This window comes from Fusarium vanettenii (assembly GCF_000151355.1).
Source record: "Fusarium vanettenii 77-13-4 chromosome 4 genomic scaffold NECHAsca_3_chr4_2_0, whole genome shotgun sequence".
Classification (NCBI taxonomy): Eukaryota; Fungi; Ascomycota; class Sordariomycetes; order Hypocreales; family Nectriaceae; genus Fusarium; species Fusarium vanettenii.
Window position 1 is genome coordinate 3,182,812 of NW_003315879.1, and position 18,761 is coordinate 3,201,572.

Here is an 18,761-nt window from a genome sequence, read left to right on the forward strand (position 1 = left end):
TGCGACAGATCTTCTTCGTCTCGTGCCTGGTCGATGTCTCGCTCGAGCCCAGAATGGTGGAAAACGCCAAGGGAAGTAGAACTCTTGAGCTGTCAAGTCGATGAAGTGACTAGAATACTGGTGTATATATATATAGAAGGTATTGAGTTTTCAAGTCGAACTTAGAGGGAAAGAGGGGGTATTTATACCCAGAAATGAAACCATTTGTCGTTACCAGTTAAAGCCTACAATTACCACCAACAGCCGTATTTACCATCTGCTTGATGGTGATACCCTCAAACCAGAACAAACCAAACCCTTGCCAAGCAGGTACGTCACTTTGTGGAGTAAAAGGCTAAAAGCTTGGCATCTCTGTCAAACGGTTGGGGACAGGCCCGCCACGTGATTCTGGTCAAAGCGTTCGTTTTTTCACCCCAACGTAAAAGTAAAGTGGCATATCTTGATCCATGAGCCGCGGCACGTTTTTTTATGTGTACAAGTTGGCATATGATATTGTCTGTATAGTAACAATATTAGTCAATTTTGTAACTATACCGCATGTTTTATAACAATACAACGCCATTGGAATCAGCGTCTCAAGTGATACATCATGTGCCCCCTGTAAATTACCCCATTCGGAACATCGCAACATCGGGGAAACCGCTGACTCAGGTTCCCGACTTTCACAAGCCAACTTTCACCCACACCCACAACTCCGTCATGTTCACGGCCTCGGCCAATCAAATCGCCCCAATCAACGACTCTTCTCAGCGACGGCAGTCTTTCGTTCTTCCCGATCCCGTGGCCGCCATCCAACGGGCGCCTTTTTTTCTCTTCTTCTTTCCCTGTTCCTGTTTTTTTTTACTTAGTAAACTTTATGCTTCAAGCCATGGCCTTGTGATAGCAGGTCATTTTTGTTTCTTACCTTATTGTTACCCACCTTCGTTTTCGTTGTGTCTGTGTGTGTGTCGCAAAAAGAAAAAAGAACCCCGCTGTTGCTACTGCCCGCCATCGCCATCGCCGCTGCCGCCGTCGCGAGCGAGAATTGAAGCCTCCACTCAACGAACCGAACCAAACTAAACCAACCACCCCCCGCCAAACCCTCTCTCCCTATATCCGTCGACTCTCCTCCGAAATACTTGTCTATATCGCACAGATTCTCCCTATATCGTATAACTACGCACGACCAGCCCACCATGTCTTTCTCGAGCATGTTTGCGACCTTCCTCACAGGCTACGCTGCCCTCACCATCTTCTTCTACGCACTCTCCATGGTCGTCCCCAAGGCAGGCTTCGTCGCCCGCGGCCTAGCCTCGTACATCTCGCTCATCTTTGCCGCCCTCTACGGCGTCTTCGTCTCCATCTTCCTCACCCTCATCGGCAAGCAGGGGATCGCCCAATGGGCCGCCGGCCGATGCTTCCTCTACGCCATGCTCTTGACCACAGGTGTCGAGTTTGTCATTGAGGACCCCAACAACATCCTCGGTTCCACGCGCCCCGCCGTCTTTATCGGAAACCACCAAACCGAGCTCGATGTTCTCATGCTGGGTACCATGTTCCCCAAGTACTGCAGCGTCACGGCAAAGGCCTCGCTCAAGAAGACACCCTTCCTCGGCTGGTTCATGGCTCTGAGCGGTTCCATCTTTATCGACCGCAAGAACACAAAGGATGCCCGTGAGGCCATGAAGGGCGCCGCCAACGAGATCCAGGCTAAGCGCCAGAGTGTCTACATGTTCCCCGAGGGCACTCGCAGCTACGCCAAGGAGCCCATGCTGCTCCCCTTCAAGAAAGGCGCTTTCCACCTAGCTGTCCAGGCCGGCGTCCCCATTGTTCCCTGCGTTGTCGCAAACTATAGCCATATCCTCTTCATCAAGAGTTTTGTCTTTAAGTCTGGCAAGATTCCCGTCAAGGGTATGTTTTCTCTCTCAGAGTGACAATTTTATAGCTGACTGACAAACTACAGTTTTGGAACCCATTCCTACCAAGGGCTTGGAGGCTGCTGATGTTGATGAGCTCACCCGCACAACGCGCGAGCTCATGCTCAACGAGCTCGTCACTCTCACTGTCAAAGCTCGAGGCCAACCCATCGCAGTGCCCGCCACAAACGGCAACTCAACCGGCAAGAGTTCCGGCGTCGATACCAACGGCGCCGCCCACTAAGTGACCACACCCCTAAAAAAACATTGTAGACTTCAGGTTGGTAGAGGTAGATTTTCAAGAGGAGGAGACAGACTGGATAAGGGATGATGAGTAAATTTTCCTAACGAGAGAGGGTTTCCAAGGGGAGTCATGTCGGATGAAGAGACTCGAAGGCAGTCATTTGATACCCCCATAGACGCATGAGGCGGCTTTTTGCTCTGATGGACTGAGCAAAGTCGATTGCTTTTTGTTTTTTGTGCTATTGCATTGTTTTTCCCCCATCATACATACTGTTTCCACGCTTTGCTGTTGAGACATGTTTTTTGTTTCTCAAGATACAGACGATTATCAGATGAACCAATAGACGACGCATGATGAGATGAGATTTCAGTTGTCTTTGCAGTTGAGTCCATGTTTGACGACATCACCCAGACGATGAAAACTAGAATCAAACATCAAGTATTGATACACACATCGCTGTCTAGGCCACACATGGTCTACTATCGTCACCCACTTCTTCCAACATGAGGCCAAAAACAAGGCAAGATTTCAACTCCAAGATCGCCAACCCCCGTCCCATGTCTCATCATGCACCAAAGGCCGAGGCCAGCCAATTACAAGGAGTACCGCTACATAGAAAATCACCTCAAGAAAAGAGTCCCGACTTTTTCAACACTTGACACTCTCTCTGCTTCACTCGCTAAGTGCCTGCAGCGCCTGTGTCAGCGACACCACTCTCAAGCTCCGACCGCGCCTCGGTGTGCCAAGAGCAGCTGTGTTGCCGCTGTGAGTTGCCGTAGGGCTGAGGTCATCGCGCCAGAAGCGAAAGACTCGCTTCAGATCCCGAGGGATACCCTCGAGCACAACCGTCGAGATGGGGACAAAGGGGCGGTCCTCCATGCCAGAGGCAAGGATGGCGTACTCTTGCGCAAAGTCAAGAGCGTTGCGGAAGGATGCATATCGGGACTGGGCACGGGCGCCGACGATGATGTACATCTCAAAGAAGGCGTCGAGGACGTAGATTTGCTCAGGGGAGAGGTCACGCTGGTTGAAGGGCGAGATCTCAAAGACCTAGTTATCGTCAGCATGTGTCAAGATCTACTAGAGAACAGTCAACATACCTGCTGCCGTGTATCTGCGTCCGAGCAGAAGAGTCTGCTGCAGTACTTGGCATAGTTGGGCTTGAGTCGCCAGTGATCAGCCGAGTGCGGCTTGGATCCTCCCTCGAATAGCGCCCAGAACGACTCGGGCTCTTCACCGTCTTCGACCTCAATCAACTCCCCAGTCAGCGTGAGCTCGATGCCAATCAGTCGTGCTGCGCTCAGCTCGGCCACATCGCAGCCACGACCCTTCCAGAGATAAGCCTTGCCCTGGTTGGTGATGAGGTATGAGAATCCCGCACAGAGACTGGATGGCGTAAAGTCGCACTCGTCAAACGAGACCTGACCCTGGTATTGTCGGCCACAGAGCATGTTGGCTGCTAGCGAGTCGTACTTGTTGCTCGAACCTCGTCGGACCATGACAACACCACCAAGCGCCTGGAGGAACTCGGTCGTCTCCTTGCCCTGCGGCATCTTGACCAGCTTTCCACCAAGGGCCTTGGCCTCCTTCTGAACAAACAGGAGAGCATCATCAGCTGCAGCCTCGGGCACTTGGTCACCAACCCAGAAGTAAATCTCCAACCGCTTCCAGCCAGCCTCATTAGTGAAGCTGTGCGGGGCGATGTACATCTCTCGCTCAAACAGCACGCGCTCATGGTGCGAAGCAACCGGCGACTTTCTGCCTTCAGCCGAGATCTGGAACACCTGGAAGCTCAGACTCTGGATCTTAGCAGGCCCTGTCGGTGGGCGGTTCATGAGAATCGATGCAGTGTCCACCTTGTACTCGGTCCTGGGCTGCTTTGGGCCGAAGAAGTCGCTGAGCAGATTTGCCACATCGTTACCCTGCTTCTTTGGCGATGCAGCCGCCGAGGCGGTTTGCTGGGCCTTGGGAGTCTGGGGTTCCTTAGCCGCCGGAGGAGTTGGCAGAGGGCGGTTAGCCACTCGAGATGGTGTCTTGTTGATCTGAAGTGGAGATGAACGTTCGACCTCAGGGAGCGCACGAGGTGTCCTTGTCGGTGTCTTGGTCACCTCAGGCTCAGCCCCATCGAAAGAGGGCTTTGAAGGTGGTGGTGGTGACTGAGCAGCACCACCAAGAGCAGCACCGCCAAACATGGCTCTGGCGTTCTTGACCGACACGACAGGGTCGCTGTCAACCTTGGTGGGTGATTCCGGCTCCGGCAGAGGACGCTGGAACATCTTCACAGGAGACCTGGAGCCAGTTCGCTGGTGAGTCAACTTGACAGGCTCCTTAGGAGACTCCAGCTTTGCGCCGTTGGATCCAGCTTCATCAAAGAACCTCGACATGCGCTTCGTGTCGAGCTTCTTGGGCGAGTTGGGCTGCGAAGCGGCATCACCAGTCTTCTGGATTCTAAGGGGAGACGGGAAGTCGCCAGAAGCAGGCTCAGTGGGAGATGTTTGCTTGCGGAGGAATACGGGAGCTCGCTCCTCAAGGCTTTGGAAGCCCTTGGCAGCTTCTTTCTCCTCAGGCTTAGCACCAGGAGTAGGTCTACCACGAAGGGCCGCCTTGGCAGCGACCTGCTGTCGGATAGAGAAGGGACCAGAGGCTGCCTCTTGAGTCGTTTCCACAGGGATAGGGGTTTCCTTCAGGGGTGCCTCCTTGACAGGCTCGACAGGCGCCTCAATGGGCTTTGGGCTCTCCTTGGGCACAGGCTTGGACTCAGAAGCTGGGGCAGCTGCAGGGGCGGCTGTGGTCGGCGCCTTTCTCCTAGGTCCTCTCGCTCGACCCTTTGTCATATGTGTCAACTGCGGGCCAGGAGCAGATGGCTCAGTGGTTTGTGCAGAAGCACCCTTTGAGCCGGATTCTTCACTGGCTCCCCCATTGGTAGCCATGGGAGGAGGGCCTCGTGCAAGCATACCAGCCAGAGCTGGGCTGAACCGGCCAGCAAGCTTACCTCCTACACCTCCTACACGTCCCTGCAGTATAGAGGGGGCACTCGTTTCCTTCTGCAGGATTGGCAAGGCTCTTGGCTCCTCTGGCTTTGCGGCAGATTCTGTTGATACCCGCTTGAGGCCTTCGTTCGAGTGCTCAGGAGAAAAGGGAACGGCGGCGGGCTTTGGCGAAGGCTTTGGCGATACAGTGGGCTTCGGCGAGAAAGATGGTGTACTTTGCATCCTCTTGGGACCAGGAACCGGCTTTGGCGACTCTGGCCTACCTGGCGCAGCAGCCGACTTCAGATCCATGACTGATTTTCTCTTGTTGGCCAGCTCAGCTCGTCGTGCGAGTCCCTCGGGCACGGGCTGGTCGGCGGCCATGGTGTTGCTTCTGGTGATGCCCTTGCCTTCTGCCTGAGCTTTCTTAAAGTCATCCTTCTTCTTCAAGATGGCTTCCTTGAATTCATCTACCCTCTCCGTCTTTTGAGGGCCACCTGTTTGGTTGAGCGCGGCCTTGCCTCGCAAGATGTTACTCTTGAGCTCATCAGGGGCTACGTAGTTCTGAGTCTTGGTCCTGCGAAGGTTACCAAACACGTTCTTGAACTCGGGCTCGTTTGTCTTTGGTGCCTCAGAGCCGGTCGGTCGATGCCTCAAGCTGCCGCGAAAGTCCTTCTTAGGCGGCGTCTCAGGCTTCGGCTTTGGCATGGGTGCAGGGGGCTTGGTCCCGCTGGGACTTGTAACCTCCTCATGCTCGGGTTCGTGAAACTTCTGCTTCTCCTCTGCTGTAAGCTCAGGATCTGGCACCGGTTCAAGCTCAGGCTCAGGAACAGGCTCAGGGGCAGGGGCAGGCTCTACCGCCTTCTCTTCGGCACCTGCTGGCTCAAGCTTAGGGGCAATCTTCGAGATGCTCTTGCTAGCGCCATGACCGAAAGGAGGTCGGTTGCCACCAGGAGGAGGAGAGTAGATACCGCCCAGGCCAGGGGTATTAGGCCTTGCAACAGATCCCACCGGCGTAGACCTCATAAGCCCACCGATGCTAACCTGATGCTTGTGAGAGATGGATCCCGGCCGAGGACGGGTCCCTTCTGTAGCGGAGTTGCCTTTCTCGGCCTTGTTCTTGTTGAGCTCCGCCATCCACGCAGGCTGCGACGTGTTTGACCTGTGCTGAGGCTTGGGTGACTCGGGCTTATTCAAAGCACTCTCCAGCCAGCTAGACTTGGTCGGGCTCCACCGTCGAGGATCCATTGTCTTGGATGGGCTCGTTGGAACGTGGATCCTTTCTTCCCCAGCCTTGGGGGTCTTGGATTCCAGGGCGCTGTCGATTGTGGGGGCTTTCGGTGTGGTCTCGTTCTCAGACTCTCCATTTCGTGATGTAGGTCGGCTCGAGCTTGGCGTGGTTGATCCAGGGCGCACCATGCTCTGAGGTCGACCAGTTCCGGGCAGCCCAGTGCCTCGACTTGAGGCTATTGAGTCACCACGGGCCAGGCCTGGGGGACTCGTTACGCTCCATCGCTTGACGCTGTCAGACCTCTTCATCATGGCGCTCTGTACGAAGCCCCCTACACCCTTGGTAGGCGAGTTGGACCGAGAGTTAGACCGGATAGGGGATGTGCGGCCTGAAGGGGTCCTCGCGAAGCGGTCAACCAGTGGCTTGTCGTCACCTGGGCCATCGAAGCCTGGAGGATTGAGAGTCGGAGGGCTTGCCAATCGCATCTTGGTAGGAGAAGGGGTCTCCTCGACAGGCGGGCTAGGCTTGGCTTGGTCGGATGTCATGCCTGGCAGCTGGGCCTTGACAGAGGCCATATCCAGACGATCTTCGTCTTCAACCTGGTTCTTTCGGTAAGCAGCAGAGCTTGCTCCCCGATCAGCCGTCTGACGGAACCACGAGGGATCTTTCGAGCCGAGTGCCTGGGCGATCTGGTCCTTGGAAAAGGTTTGCTCGGTGGCAGAGGCGGGAGCAGGTGCGGCATCCTGCGACCCGGCCAGCGACCGCTGGGTCGCATTTTGGGTCGCGAGCATGCTCAGGGGACGGGCGGCGCCGCTGCGGGAGCTAGGCCGGCGCTGCCACGACAGCGTAGACGAACGGGCGGGTGGTGTCGCTGCTGTTGTAGGAGACTTGGTATCGACGTCGAGGGGTGTCTCGTTCTCCTTGGTGGGCGAGGAGTCGGGGGGGTCCATGGGGGCCTCAAGCTTGGCCTCGGGCTCTGGCGGTTGAGGGGAGCCTTCGTCCTTGGGTACGACGGGGGACTCGAGCTTCAATGCCTCGGAGAGGTGTATGCTGCGTCGGCTGGAGCGTGGGGACGGGGTGTTTGCGGGTGAGGACTTTTGCGGCGAGATGGATCTGGCACGTTCTGAGAGCAAGGACCGTTAGTAAGGGAAAAAGGACAGCGATTGAGTGATTCAGCATGAGCATCGACAACCACATCCACAACCCAGAAAAAACAGCATGCAAGAGGCCATGAAGTAGAGCAGGTAAATAACAATGGGGACGAAAAGTAAACACTGGGACGTTATGTTGTGTACGACGGGGGAATGTTGGCCTGACGAAAGTGGACGCCATCAATGCAACAGCCAAAGTCTAGCATCACGTCTCTCTCACATCCCGTCACATCGCAGCAAAACACAGAGCTTTTCCAGGAACCTCTTCTCTCTCACCTTCACGACGGGCTTGCCTCTCTCGCTTGGCAGCCAAGTATTCCTCGAGCTCACGGGCTCGCACCTCGTCTTCTTCGATCTGCTGGCCTCGCAGGCGTTCGACCTGCTCGAGGAACTGGGAGACTTCGTCGGACATGGCTCTCGGACATGACACGGAACGGGGGGTGGAGGGATGGATGTTTTAGAAACGGGCGGCGGCAGCAGGAGAGGATTTGGGGGGGCCGCTATGCATAAGCAAATGGAGCAGTAAGAAGGAAAGGAAAAAAGAAAAGGCAATCCCACGCAAAAGAACGATGCAACTATTAGGTACAGACAGATGTATCCCTCTCTTTCCTGCCGGGCGTCGCCTCGGGTTGCCGATGGGAACGAACTGTAGGTGCTGTAAAGACGGGACGGGAAGAGGAAGAGTTCGCTGGGCGTTGATAAACTGGGCGCCAAAGACAGACAGTCAGCCAGCCATGGATTGCATGGGATCATGTCCACCGTCCCCATTTGCAAAACCAAGACCAGACCAGACCGCAGCTGTCCATGGAATTTTCCCTCCAGACCCCATCAATGCGGCCAGTGCCCACGCGCATCACGCAGACCCTATTGGCCCATCCCCTCAGGCCCCCCCCTGGCAATTCTCCAGTCCAGAGGTGTCTCTCCCTAGAAACCCACCCGCGGACTGGCCCCGTAGCGGAAGTCTCAGGGGGTACTCCCGCTGCCAGCTTGAGGGCGCTCCCGCTAGAAGCTCAGCGAACCTCGAGCCTGACAGCTTCAGACCCAATGGCGGTCATCAACCCCTGTCCGAGTTCGATGTTGATGCACGATTGAATAAGGTATCATACGAAGAAGTGCATAAACTCTTCTCCTAAGCATAACAGATTAATTAGTCGTTATGCACCCGTCTCAATCCTTCCTTCACTGATGGATGCGCCATAAACAAAACCAAGAACGTCATTTGTTTACATCCATTATCCCATCCATGACCACGCTCCACCTCCACCACGCTCTCAAATCCGGTGAAACCTTGCCCCCCCATCTCAGATTCTACCTAGTCTAGGTACTGCCCTCAGGAAAAAAAGGCGAATCCCATCTCAGATCTTCCTCCAGTCGATCGGGAATGCGACGTTGCGGCAGTGTACAAATGTGCCGCTTTCAATGTGCCCATCCGCCCGCCGCTGGCTTGTTCCCTGTCGTTCGCGTCTGGCGCCAGAAAAAGCTTTCCGTTTGAGTTTGGCCGTTGCCCGGCGTAACGAGCCCATCTATCGTTTTCGGGCTATGCACGTAATGGTGGGTGGACTTTTCAGCTTTCAACTGCTCGTGTCAACAGTCGTTTTCCTTGCTTGCTAGTTGTGTAGATAGCTTAGTATAGGAAAAGGCGCTTCTTGGCGTCATCCACAACCCATGATAATCCCTCCTTTAGGTTGCTACCAGTCATGGCGCTGCATGGTAGAATATGCCAACGATGAGTCCTTATCGACTCCAGTTGAAGTGCCTAGGCCGTTGTGAGCTGATGTTTGTTTCTCTTTGCTCCGAACTTACCGAGAGGATCTCCTGTTCCGTCATGCATCCTTCAACGTCCGTCTTGTTCGCAAACACGAGGAGGCTTGCTCCTGCAAGACGCTGTGCAACTCGTCAGTAAACCCTTGGCTTCTTGCACTTCCGGCCGTTTTCATCCATGTACCTCTTCCAAGAGAAGTCCCTGCAGCTCATCTCTGCAGTCCTCGATACGCAACCGATCCGTTGCGTCCACAACCCATATCAGGGCATCTGTCTTCTCAAAGTAATTCCTCCAGTATGAACGGAGCGTCTTCTGACCACCCACATCCCCTAACAGAGTCAGCCATGGTTGTTTGGGTATTTTAGAGCGCCTGGATACACACAGATGTTGAGCTTATACCTGGGACGCATCGTCAGCACTATCCATGATCACGTTGGGAGACTGTCTTACCCCTCATAATCGATCGTCTTGATAATGAAGCCCAACGTCGGGCTCACCGTATTAACGTCCTCTCCCATGACCTTTTTGACGATAGTTGTTTTCCCCGCATTATCCAGTCCCCTGTGTGGTGTCAATTTTACGGTCCTCGTTACTCTTCGTTCGGTGAGCCCTCACAGCATTAGGATCCGCATCTCCTTATCCTTGAGGCGAGCTTTCCGCAGAATGGACAACATGGTTTGAGGCTTGTGGTCTGTGGAATAGAATAAATAACGCAAAGGATCACTCTGCTAGCTGCTTTCGGGAATTTCAGGCGAATAGATTTGATGTGAATTTTCTTTGACGCTGGGTTACTTGGACGTCGTTGAATTCTGGTGCCTGCGGCTCTCACAGCTGCACGTGATTGGTGCTCGCTTGAGCGACTGATGCACGATGCCACTCCAACAACACGACTCCAAAACAGATGATTTCCATTGTACAGCACAGTTCATACAGTCTATTCCGCTTCAACATATCCCCCATAACTAGCACATACCGCTATCACCCCAACTCGTTGTACAGATCAAGCAATGAATCAAAAGTCGGCAAGCCTCCTCCACATTTGAACCTCCCAAAACACATTCTTCACATTCCCTTGCTTACAGTCCGAATATCTTTGATGCCTGTGCTGGCCATCGCCCTTCAGTAGTTAGCAAGCTCCTCGGCAGAACGAACTTCCAGCTCCCACACAACCAGATCCAGCCACTCGCCACCGCGAGTTCCTCTCTTCGCAGTCTCCTTGAAAAGACCAACTCGCTTGAAGTCAAACTTCTCCAGCATGCCCGTCATCCAAACAAGGCTTGGGTCATCTTCTCCGGTGAAAAAGGTCTCAACGTAGACTCTCGCATACTGTCGGCGGTTCCTGTCGGCAGGGTACTCGTACATGGAATTGGGGTTTGAACACTCCCACTTGAAGTCGACAAGGCTGCGGTGGCCTATAGTCACAGAAGCCAGAATCCGGTCGAGAAGTGCGGTTCCGATCAGCTTTCTTCGATGCTCAGGGTGGACCGCCAGTTTGATCTGCCCTGTGAGTCTGGATGCAGGACACATGTGGCCAAGGAAACCCTGTCGAGTGTCGGTGACAAAAGCGAATCCAAGGATGACTGTAGGCTTGGATGGCTCTTGGGCTTTCTTGAACTTCAAGAATTCCTGGTACTCTTCCTCTGCCCCCTTTGGCCATTTGGATCGATCCAAGAACTCGTTCTGCGAGGGAACCGCCACGATAAAAGGTCGCAGGCCGCGCAAACAGGCGTCATAAACAGCCCGGATATCCTCAGCCGTGACAGGCTGAGGAAGAAGGATCTGAGAGTGGCCTTCCTTCTGAATCTCCAGGTTGACAATCTGAGCAATCTCGGCGCAGTCCTCAGGGACTGCGGGTCGTAAAGTACATCGGGCGTCGGGCCAAGGTTCGTCTTCCGGCAGCTGTGATACTTCTTCCTGCTTCAGTTGGTCAAGGACCTCTTCCTTGAGTTTTTCACGGCGAGTGAGCTCTCTGGAAATGTACATCTCTGAGGTCATGTTCCATCGTCGCCACTCGGGATCTCCCATGTTGTGGGTGATTGTTCTGTCCTCCGTCTTGATCCTGATGTGTTTGAGGGGCTTCATGAGCTCTCCGGTATCCGTGTCAATGTCACATTGATCCATGACTGGATCTCGGGAAAGCTTGAGGTAGGCGACGACGGGCGGCTTCCAGTCATCCAGTTGCCATTTATCCACTGCAGCAATAACAGCGGGCAGCCGGAAAGGCCCTGGGCTGAGTGCTTCGTATCTCGGAAGTTCGGCTGATCTTTCATTGTCGTGGGCGACTGAGGAGGGAATCTCGGCCGCTTGATCCTGCCCTTCACTCACAACCATAGTGAGAGTGCCAGCACCAACATTTGGCTTCTCCTGCGATTCCGTGGCAGCGTGGATGATGTGCAGAGGCGCAGGCAACGGCACACCTCCTGGCGGGGAGCCTTGAGAGAGATCCGGGCTGGCCTCTCGAGGCGAGTTCGTGGTCTCCGAGCTTGAATGCTCAAAGCCGGGCATGGAAGGCTGAGAACGAACTGCATACATCTTCTGATTCTTGTCGAGGGGTCTGGTCTGAGATGGAGGTGTCGGGATTGCGGCAGGCCGCGAAGCTTCTGGGCGACCGGCCATCTAAGCCGTGTCGTGAGAAGCTGTCTGCGCACCGTCTCTTCCAGCCCTTAGGACAGCGGTAGGCCACAGGCGTGGCGGAGTCTCTGTGCGGATAGGAACGCCTCCGCTCTGTGCTCGAAACTGCTGGAGCGTCCGCGAAACACTCGAGGTTGATGTGGCATCGGGGATCTCGCCCTTTTGACCACCTGAGGGACGATACATGGTTGGGTGTCGACAAGCTGACTGCGCTGAGGAGGAGTCGCTTTGATGAGGGCGCGGATTTGTGCTTGCGGCGGAAGCTTGCAGCGGATCGACGGAGCAAGAAGCAAACGATGCGCGCAGCCGCAGGTGGACTCTAAACAAAGACGTCAGCAAGGTCCAGACAATGAGTTGTGAGGGGGGAAACAAACAAAGGATTATGCGAGATGCAAAATATTTGTGCTCTCGAGGAAATATGTTGGCTCGATAAGAGGAGGCGAGAAGTGTTGTTGTGTCAACCTCCTAAGCGGAGGAAGGAGGTTGCACGTGCTTGCGAGAAAAGATGAGGAAGGCGCAAGTGGCAGTGAATCATAACACCAAGTCAATTTTTGTTGATGCCTTCTCGTTTAGGGCTTAGGGCTGGGCCTCAACAAGGGAGAGTATCACGGTGCTCGAGAGAGGCAGAGATTCTGCCAGTTACCGGGCACTGGCAGACAGTGCTCGCAGCTTATTAGCTGACCACAGAGATTGGGCACTTGCAAACAACAGCTGGAAGTTTGTCCACATGGGTTCGAGCCAGGAAATCTGTAAACAAGTAGGGATGTTGATTTACAGGCTGCGTGCGAGTCACTCATTGGTTGTGTTGTTGCAAGGAGGCGACATTCAATATGATTGTGAGAACAAAGCGCAAGTTAACAAAGGAAAGGTTGTTTATATTATCGTGTCTCGTGTCAAAACTCCTATAGGTGCCCTGGGTATTTCCTCCTATCGACCTCAATCAAGGTCTCCGTCTCATTCCCATCCATAACTTCAACTCCGGGCTCTATAATGATACTATAGTTCCCTCCAGTTTACTGATCCTCCTCGATATATAAAGATGGCATAAAATCTCCCCTTTCGTCCTTCTCCAAAGTCCTTAGCCCCCGAACCGACCACAAGGTGATATCTCCCTGTTTAGTCCTGAGAGTAGATACTTGATGGCGGTGGAGGGACATTACTCCCGAAGCCCGACGGGGCAGAGGCCCGCGTTTGCTCCACTATGTCCGAGTTCACATCCAATCCCATCTGTCTGCAAAAGTCTAGATATGGCTGGTCGTCAGGGGGGAGCGACACCATGGACGGTGCGTCGCGTGTACCCGGGGCATTGCGACGAGGGTTCAAGTTTGGGACACGAGAGGAGACGGTAGACATTGTGCTTGGGGGTGCCATGGTGCTGCCTGAATGGCTAGGCGTGTGAGACCCAAATCGTGAAAAGGAGGCCACTGAAACAGACTCCCAGATGCTCCCTCCTGCTGTAGAGGCAGGAGGGCCCACGGCAGTGGCTGGGCGGTTGAGTGTTGGCCGTGGCAGTCGAGTGCTCTCCGATTCACCATGCATCGACCGTGGCCGTCCATTTCCCAATAGAGAGGGCACAGTATTGGCCGGGCCATAGTCGCTGAGGGCAGGGTGAGTGTCGTCCTCGAATAGTCTCCGGCGCTCGTTGGGACCAAGCCCTTGGCTCTTCATGCGAACGTCCATCCAGTCCGATGCCTCTTGACCCGCACGCTCGCCGGGCGTATCCAGCTCGTCCATGTCGGAAGACTGTGACTCTCGAACTGAGTTTGACTCAGAACGCTCATCGTTGGATTCTTCGCCCGAGGAACCCCAAGTCGAAGGCGGGTTCCGAAAATATGCATAATCCACCTGACCGTCTGTGTTCTTGGCCCATCCTGGGGCACCTTGTCGCGGCCGTGATGGCGTTTTAGGAATCACCTCCCGCTCTACTTTCTGTGTCACCTGTTCGGGTCTCGATACTGGGTAGCGGTTCGGCGTAGACGGCGTCGGATCGTTCTCGGCAGCCCCCTTTGCGGTCCTGACTTGAAGCCTCACAGCTCGGAGCGTATCGGCAAGCATCTCGCTCTGGCGTCGAATAGCATCGGCTCGGTCCCTACCGAAATGGTCAATCCATGATTCGAGCAAACGCAACAGTCGGGGTTCCTTGCTCGATCTTCGACCGTAGCCTCCAGTGCGAGAAACGAGACTCGCTCGTAGGTCAAGAAGCGCTTGATCCTGACCACCAATGGCTGACATGATACAGGCCTCGCAGCCGTTTTTGACTGGTTTCGGAGAAGAAGCAACCTGTGCGTATCCAAATACGGCACGGAAAACTTTAGCTCCCATCCACATCCCAGTGACGGCATCCATGCGTTTGAGCCATGCCCTGACGCTGGCGGGAAAGGGAGTGCGTCGTTGCCAGTGTCGTAAACGGTCGATGCGCTTGGTACACTCGGCGATGATATGAAGCATATGACGACGAATCAGTTTGGGATTGAGACCATGATGAGCCTTACAGAGCTGGGCTGCCTTGGGTCGAGTACGGAACTGATCGAGACGGGACGAGATGCGAGCGAGGAGTTTGTTGGATCGGCGTAGGGACTTGTCGAGCTGCCCTATGCCTCTCGCCTGGTCATCAAGCCATGCTTGGGAAGGACTTGAAAAATCAATTCCACAAGGCATGCATAGCAGCCCCGTGAGTTGGTGGACATCTGGGTCGTGACGACGCTTTGCCATGATCAGGACAGAGAAATCGCCAAGGATGGACTGAAAGAAGTCAAGGCTCGCTATTCTATGAGAATACCAAGAGCAAAATCCTTTGAGTCAAATGACACTGAATGGTTTGCAGACAGCTTTCATTTTCGCTCGCATCATATCTGACCAAGAGAGCCATATATAACACCGGGCCTCGAATAAACTTGCAGATGCGGGCAGTGAACCAGGCAGATCTTTCAGCATTCTTTGGTGAACAAGACCATGGGACAGCAGTGTTGTTGTAGCAAGAAAGCTGCTGTTCACAAGTCACTCCCACCCTTGTTCTTTGTGTGAACGATAACCATTGTGGAATGTGAAGGTAGCCTTGAGTTCTGTTAGCAGGTGACATTCGCATATCCCCAATCCTCTCGGATACTTACCTAGCACGTGGGATCACAGCCAACAAAGCCCAGATCTAGATCATGTGGTGACGATCTCAAGTATCCGAGACGACTCGGATACACGAGTATTGAGTGTCCTTCTCCGTTAGTCGCCAGTTGCGTCAAGGCAATTCTCGATGAGTATTTGTCCGATTTTATTAGACCTGACAAAGGGAAAAAGAAGTGGACAAGTGCTGTCCATATGCTGTCAGAGCCGAAACAAGCACCTCGACGCCGCCATCCAACAAAGTGCACCTTTCCTTCCCGTCGTAGCGTTGCGTTATAGGGGCCAGCTGCCATAGAGAAATCCCAGAATAAGTGAAAATGGCAGCGAGAAAATTCGACGGTGGCACTAGAATACAATGGAGGTCGAATGAGCATCAAACGAGCCTCTTCCATATCAAGAGGTCCCTCCCTTCAAACTCGCCTCGGGAAAACCAGAACTCCGTGATCATGCTCGTATGTCGTTAGAAAGAATATCAGGCTTGCGATGCCAGGCTCAGACATATTGATGTCTTGCACCCTGCTGCTCCATTCGTATCCGCTCCAGGCGGATCTTAGCCGCCTCGGTGCCGTCGTCAGGCTGAGCCATCTCCTTGAGCCAGGGGTGGTTCAGGGCCTGCTTAGCAGTGATACGTTGGGCAGGGTCGTAGACGAATATCTTCTTGAGTAGATCGACGAAGTTCTTGAGGAATGCGTTGTTGCTAGGGATGATGTCCTGTTCTTTGTCAGCAGCCATAGCCAAACCATCAACTAATCTTGACCTACCGTGAGGTGCTTCATGGCCTTGACGAAGCGTCGGGAGCCGCGGGTCGTGTCAGGGGTGGGGTAATCAAGCTTAAGCCGCTTGAAGTACCTATAGAGAGAGTGTAAGTGAGTGGACGAGTGGATTGACATTGAGAGACTTACTTGGAAGCGGCATTTCCTCCACTCCGCGTGGACATCTTGTTGACGGCCTGGACCAGGTGGCTGTCGATGCGGTGTCCCACAACTGCTTCCATCATGGCCAGGTGCTCAAGATTGTCGTGGGTCTGGAACAGAGCATCGCCAGTGAAGAACTCGACGAGGATGCATCCGATACTCCAAATATCGCAGGGATACGACCATCCGAGACCCAGAATGATCTCTGGGGCTCTGTAGTGGCGAGTCGAAACAACTGACGAATGATATTCATCCTGGAAGGTCGCGGAGCCAAAGTCGATCAACCGAATCTCAGTGTCCAGCAGAACACGGCGTTGAGTAGCCTGTCTGTTGATAGTCGTGGAAGACGAGGGAATCTTGCGGTTGTAGGTAAAGGTCTGGTATGAATGGTTGCAGAGCAAGATGTTCTCGGGCTTGAGATCGGTGTGAATCAGGTTGAGGTCGTGTAGGACTAGAAACGGTCAGTGGCAGTTGAGCTGCGAGATTCGTTCTACTCACAAGCAACACTTGTAAAGAGTTGTCGGGCAAAGCTCTGAATTTGGCTGTTAGGGAAAGGAACGAAAGCGTTGCCCTTGAGGAAATCAAACACGCTCTGATCGAGCAAGTCCATGACGATGCAGATGTGGCCGCGGTAGTCGAAACAATCCCGAAGATGAATGCATCGATTCCGGTTCTCCTCGTCGTTGGCCTTGAGAGTGGCTAGGACACGGAGTTCAATCCTTGATGCATCCCGATACTTCTGCACTGATCGGATAATCTTGACGGCAACAGCCTTGTTGCGTCTTCGGTCGCGGGCCTCGACAACCTTGCCAAAAGTGCCCTGGCCCAGAAGGCGGACGATTTTGTCTATTGGGGTCAGCTTGAAGATGTATTCGGAGCAACGGGCAACTTACACTTGTCTGTCAGTTCAGCATCTGGCACAACAATGTAGTGGCCATCGTCATCGTCGACCTTGACGTTCTTGTTGTATTGTCGCTAAGAGGATTTGTCAGTGGACTCGGTCTGCAGAGAGCGATGTGGAGAATCAACTCACGTCATGGATAACCTGAACGTTGACCTCGCCAGCCTTCTTGGGTGGGTAAGGAGGAGGCTTGTAGGTGAAAAAGGGATCACCCAGGCCGTCGATATCGCGACGCTTGGCCTCGTTGGCTACCTGTTGCCGGGTCCGCTTCCGCTTGAGTGGAACCTGGACATCGTCGTACTGGCCGTTGGAGGAAAGCGAAGTAGGTGCAGTGTTGATAGCAGAATTGGTGCGGTCACTGCTGGAGATGGACGAGCCAGTGGGCGTTGATGTCTGCAGCGGAGTGTTGTTTTGTGATCCCAGATACTTAATGTGGTAGCCCGCGCCCTGGATGGTGCCAGGCTCATCATCACGTCTCCTCTTCTTGGCCACCTGACGGCCCGAAGTGCTGTCGGTAGGGCCAGTGGCAGTGCCATTCGTGATTTTTCGACCCGTATTGGCCTCGGGCTCGGGAGTGTCGTCAATTACAATGATCTCCTTGGGGAGGCCATTTTTGTAAAAGTTGTTCCAATCAGGCTCACGAGAGCGGCGACGCTTCCTGGAAGGCTGCTCCGCGCGAGCGGCAGGAGCGGCCTCAGGCATGATCGTGGTAGAATAGTTCGCGTCGTGACGAGGAGAAGGCTCATGGGCTGCGGGAACAGCACGAGAAACCGAGGAGTGAGCGAGGCTCAGAGTATTCGATCCGGATGACGAGTACGCGAGAGGCGAGTGCTGATAGGGCGGCGGGAGTATGGCCGCAGTGCTATGAGAGGGCGAGGCAACCGACGAAACCGGAGGAGGGAGAATAGTCTGGCTCGTAGCAACAGAACGATAGCTGGCGCTAGGATTTGCCTGGTATCCTTGGTGATGCGTGTGTGAATGGGTGTACGAGGGGGGATAGTGCGGATCGTGGAATCGTGGTAATGCTCCAACCGTGGCCGTAGAGGGAGTTGACATCTTGATCAGAGCCGTCCAGGGCCAGATGCAGAAGTGAACTAGGAGAACGAAAGGGAAGGCCGAAGGGACGATGCCGTATCGAACGGTACGAAAGACCGATCAGGTCGAGGCGAGTCGAGTCGTATGCGCAGGCTCTCTCTCGTTTCGTTGCGTTGTATCGTGGGTGAAGAAGAGGAGAAGAGGCCGACGAGCGAGAGGCGAGATGGAACGGGGGACCTGGGGTGTTCTCGACGGGAGTGGGAGCCCGGACGATGTGATCAATGAGATGGGTGGAGGTGCGAAATGTCAGTGGAAGAAGCACCCGCCCGACAATGGGCAGGCCTGGCTCAAGCCCTAGCGGTAGACGATACAGTGGGCTTAGCGGGTGGCATTCGGGGGTTCCAGTGAGGGGGTGGCCTGGAAGGGCGCTGTAAGGCGTCCACTGTGCGAGTCCGTTCAGGCTATTTCAGACAGCGGGGCAGCTCAACTTTCCCAACACCCATTGAATCACCTAATCGGGAAATGGTAATGTTCCTTTTTTGGGGAGGAGGCGAGGCTTGGATTGAGAAACACAAAAAAAGGCGATGTGGAGTGATTTCACAGCGGCCTGGTGAGGGCGTCACGGGCTTCGCTACCGTCTCCCTAGGAGGAGCGTTGGTCAAAGTTACTGGGTGCAGGTCGGGAGGGTGACGGGCCTATCGTGAGTGACGCTGATAGCAGTCCATTTCTAGTACATACTGAAGAGCGGCGGTCTCTACGTTGCTCCATGTATCTTTCGCGTCATCTTCAACAGGCCCATCGGGAAGTGGATTGGTTAGGGAGGTGTGCTTTGTCCCTTGCTAGGTTTTCCTTCGGGTTACGATTTAGGGTGAGAGAGAGGCGGAATTCCAGCTAGACAGAGGTACCTGGAT

At 54.3% G+C, this 18,761-nt stretch overlaps 6 protein-coding genes across 6 annotated transcripts; 1 reads left to right on the forward strand and 5 right to left on the reverse strand.

The window, feature by feature from the left end:
* Window positions 1-1,117: 1,117 nt before the first annotated feature.
* Window positions 1,118-2,500, forward strand: NECHADRAFT_60468 (uncharacterized protein). The gene is made up of 2 exons (XM_003051862.1): window positions 1,118-1,890; window positions 1,943-2,500. Exons 1-2 carry the CDS (start codon window positions 1,176-1,178, stop codon window positions 2,137-2,139), a joined length of 912 nt encoding a protein of 303 aa, XP_003051908.1. The 5' UTR covers window positions 1,118-1,175; the 3' UTR covers window positions 2,140-2,500.
* Window positions 2,500-7,902, reverse strand: NECHADRAFT_60471 (uncharacterized protein; the record flags this gene model as incomplete). Its single annotated transcript, XM_003052320.1, has 3 exons — window positions 2,500-3,189; window positions 3,240-7,462; window positions 7,767-7,902. The coding sequence occupies 3 exons, from the start codon at window positions 7,900-7,902 to the stop codon at window positions 2,812-2,814; spliced, it is 4,737 nt and encodes a 1,578-aa protein (XP_003052366.1). The 3' UTR covers window positions 2,500-2,811.
* Window positions 7,903-8,688: 786 nt separating this feature from the next.
* NECHADRAFT_68723 (uncharacterized protein) lies at window positions 8,689-10,003 on the reverse strand. Its single transcript, XM_003052321.1, has 6 exons — window positions 9,868-10,003; window positions 9,703-9,813; window positions 9,635-9,651; window positions 9,436-9,581; window positions 9,294-9,374; window positions 8,689-9,246 (listed from the first exon to the last, which is right to left on the reverse strand). The coding sequence occupies exons 1-6, from the start codon at window positions 9,924-9,926 to the stop codon at window positions 9,115-9,117; spliced, it is 546 nt and encodes a 181-aa protein (XP_003052367.1). The 5' UTR covers window positions 9,927-10,003; the 3' UTR covers window positions 8,689-9,114.
* A 368-nt stretch (window positions 10,004-10,371) lies between these two features.
* NECHADRAFT_79465 (uncharacterized protein) lies at window positions 10,372-12,069 on the reverse strand (the record flags this gene model as incomplete). The annotated part of the gene is made up of 3 exons (XM_003052322.1): window positions 10,372-11,742; window positions 11,783-11,868; window positions 11,901-12,069. The coding sequence occupies 3 exons, from the start codon at window positions 12,067-12,069 to the stop codon at window positions 10,372-10,374; spliced, it is 1,626 nt and encodes a 541-aa protein (XP_003052368.1).
* Window positions 12,070-12,999: 930 nt separating this feature from the next.
* On the reverse strand, window positions 13,000-14,595 carry NECHADRAFT_79466 (uncharacterized protein; the record flags this gene model as incomplete). Its single annotated transcript, XM_003052323.1, has 1 exon — window positions 13,000-14,595. One exon carries the CDS (start codon window positions 14,593-14,595, stop codon window positions 13,000-13,002), a length of 1,596 nt encoding a protein of 531 aa, XP_003052369.1.
* A 662-nt stretch (window positions 14,596-15,257) lies between these two features.
* Window positions 15,258-17,871, reverse strand: NECHADRAFT_60475 (uncharacterized protein; the record flags this gene model as incomplete). Its single annotated transcript, XM_003052324.1, has 7 exons — window positions 15,258-15,711; window positions 15,762-15,849; window positions 15,903-16,365; window positions 16,413-16,760; window positions 16,808-16,889; window positions 16,948-17,508; window positions 17,587-17,871. 7 exons carry the CDS (start codon window positions 17,869-17,871, stop codon window positions 15,493-15,495), a joined length of 2,046 nt encoding a protein of 681 aa, XP_003052370.1. The 3' UTR covers window positions 15,258-15,492.
* Window positions 17,872-18,761: the final 890 nt, after the last annotated feature.

Coding starts and splice junctions, on each gene's coding strand:
- NECHADRAFT_60468 (XM_003051862.1), top strand. CDS start 1,176: ATGTCTTTCTCGAGCATGTTTGCGACCTTCCTCACAGGCTACGCTGCC. Junction 1,891..1,942: donor TGGCAAGATTCCCGTCAAGG/GTATGTTTTCTC, acceptor GACAAACTACAG/TTTTGGAACCCATTCCTACC.
- NECHADRAFT_68723 (XM_003052321.1), bottom strand. CDS start 9,926: ATGTTGTCCATTCTGCGGAAAGCTCGCCTCAAGGATAAGGAGATGCGG. Junction 9,814..9,867: donor GAGATGCGGATCCTAATGCT/GTGAGGGCTCAC, acceptor GACACCACACAG/GGGACTGGATAATGCGGGGA. Junction 9,375..9,435: donor AGGGACTTCTCTTGGAAGAG/GTACATGGATGA, acceptor CGAGTTGCACAG/CGTCTTGCAGGAGCAAGCCT.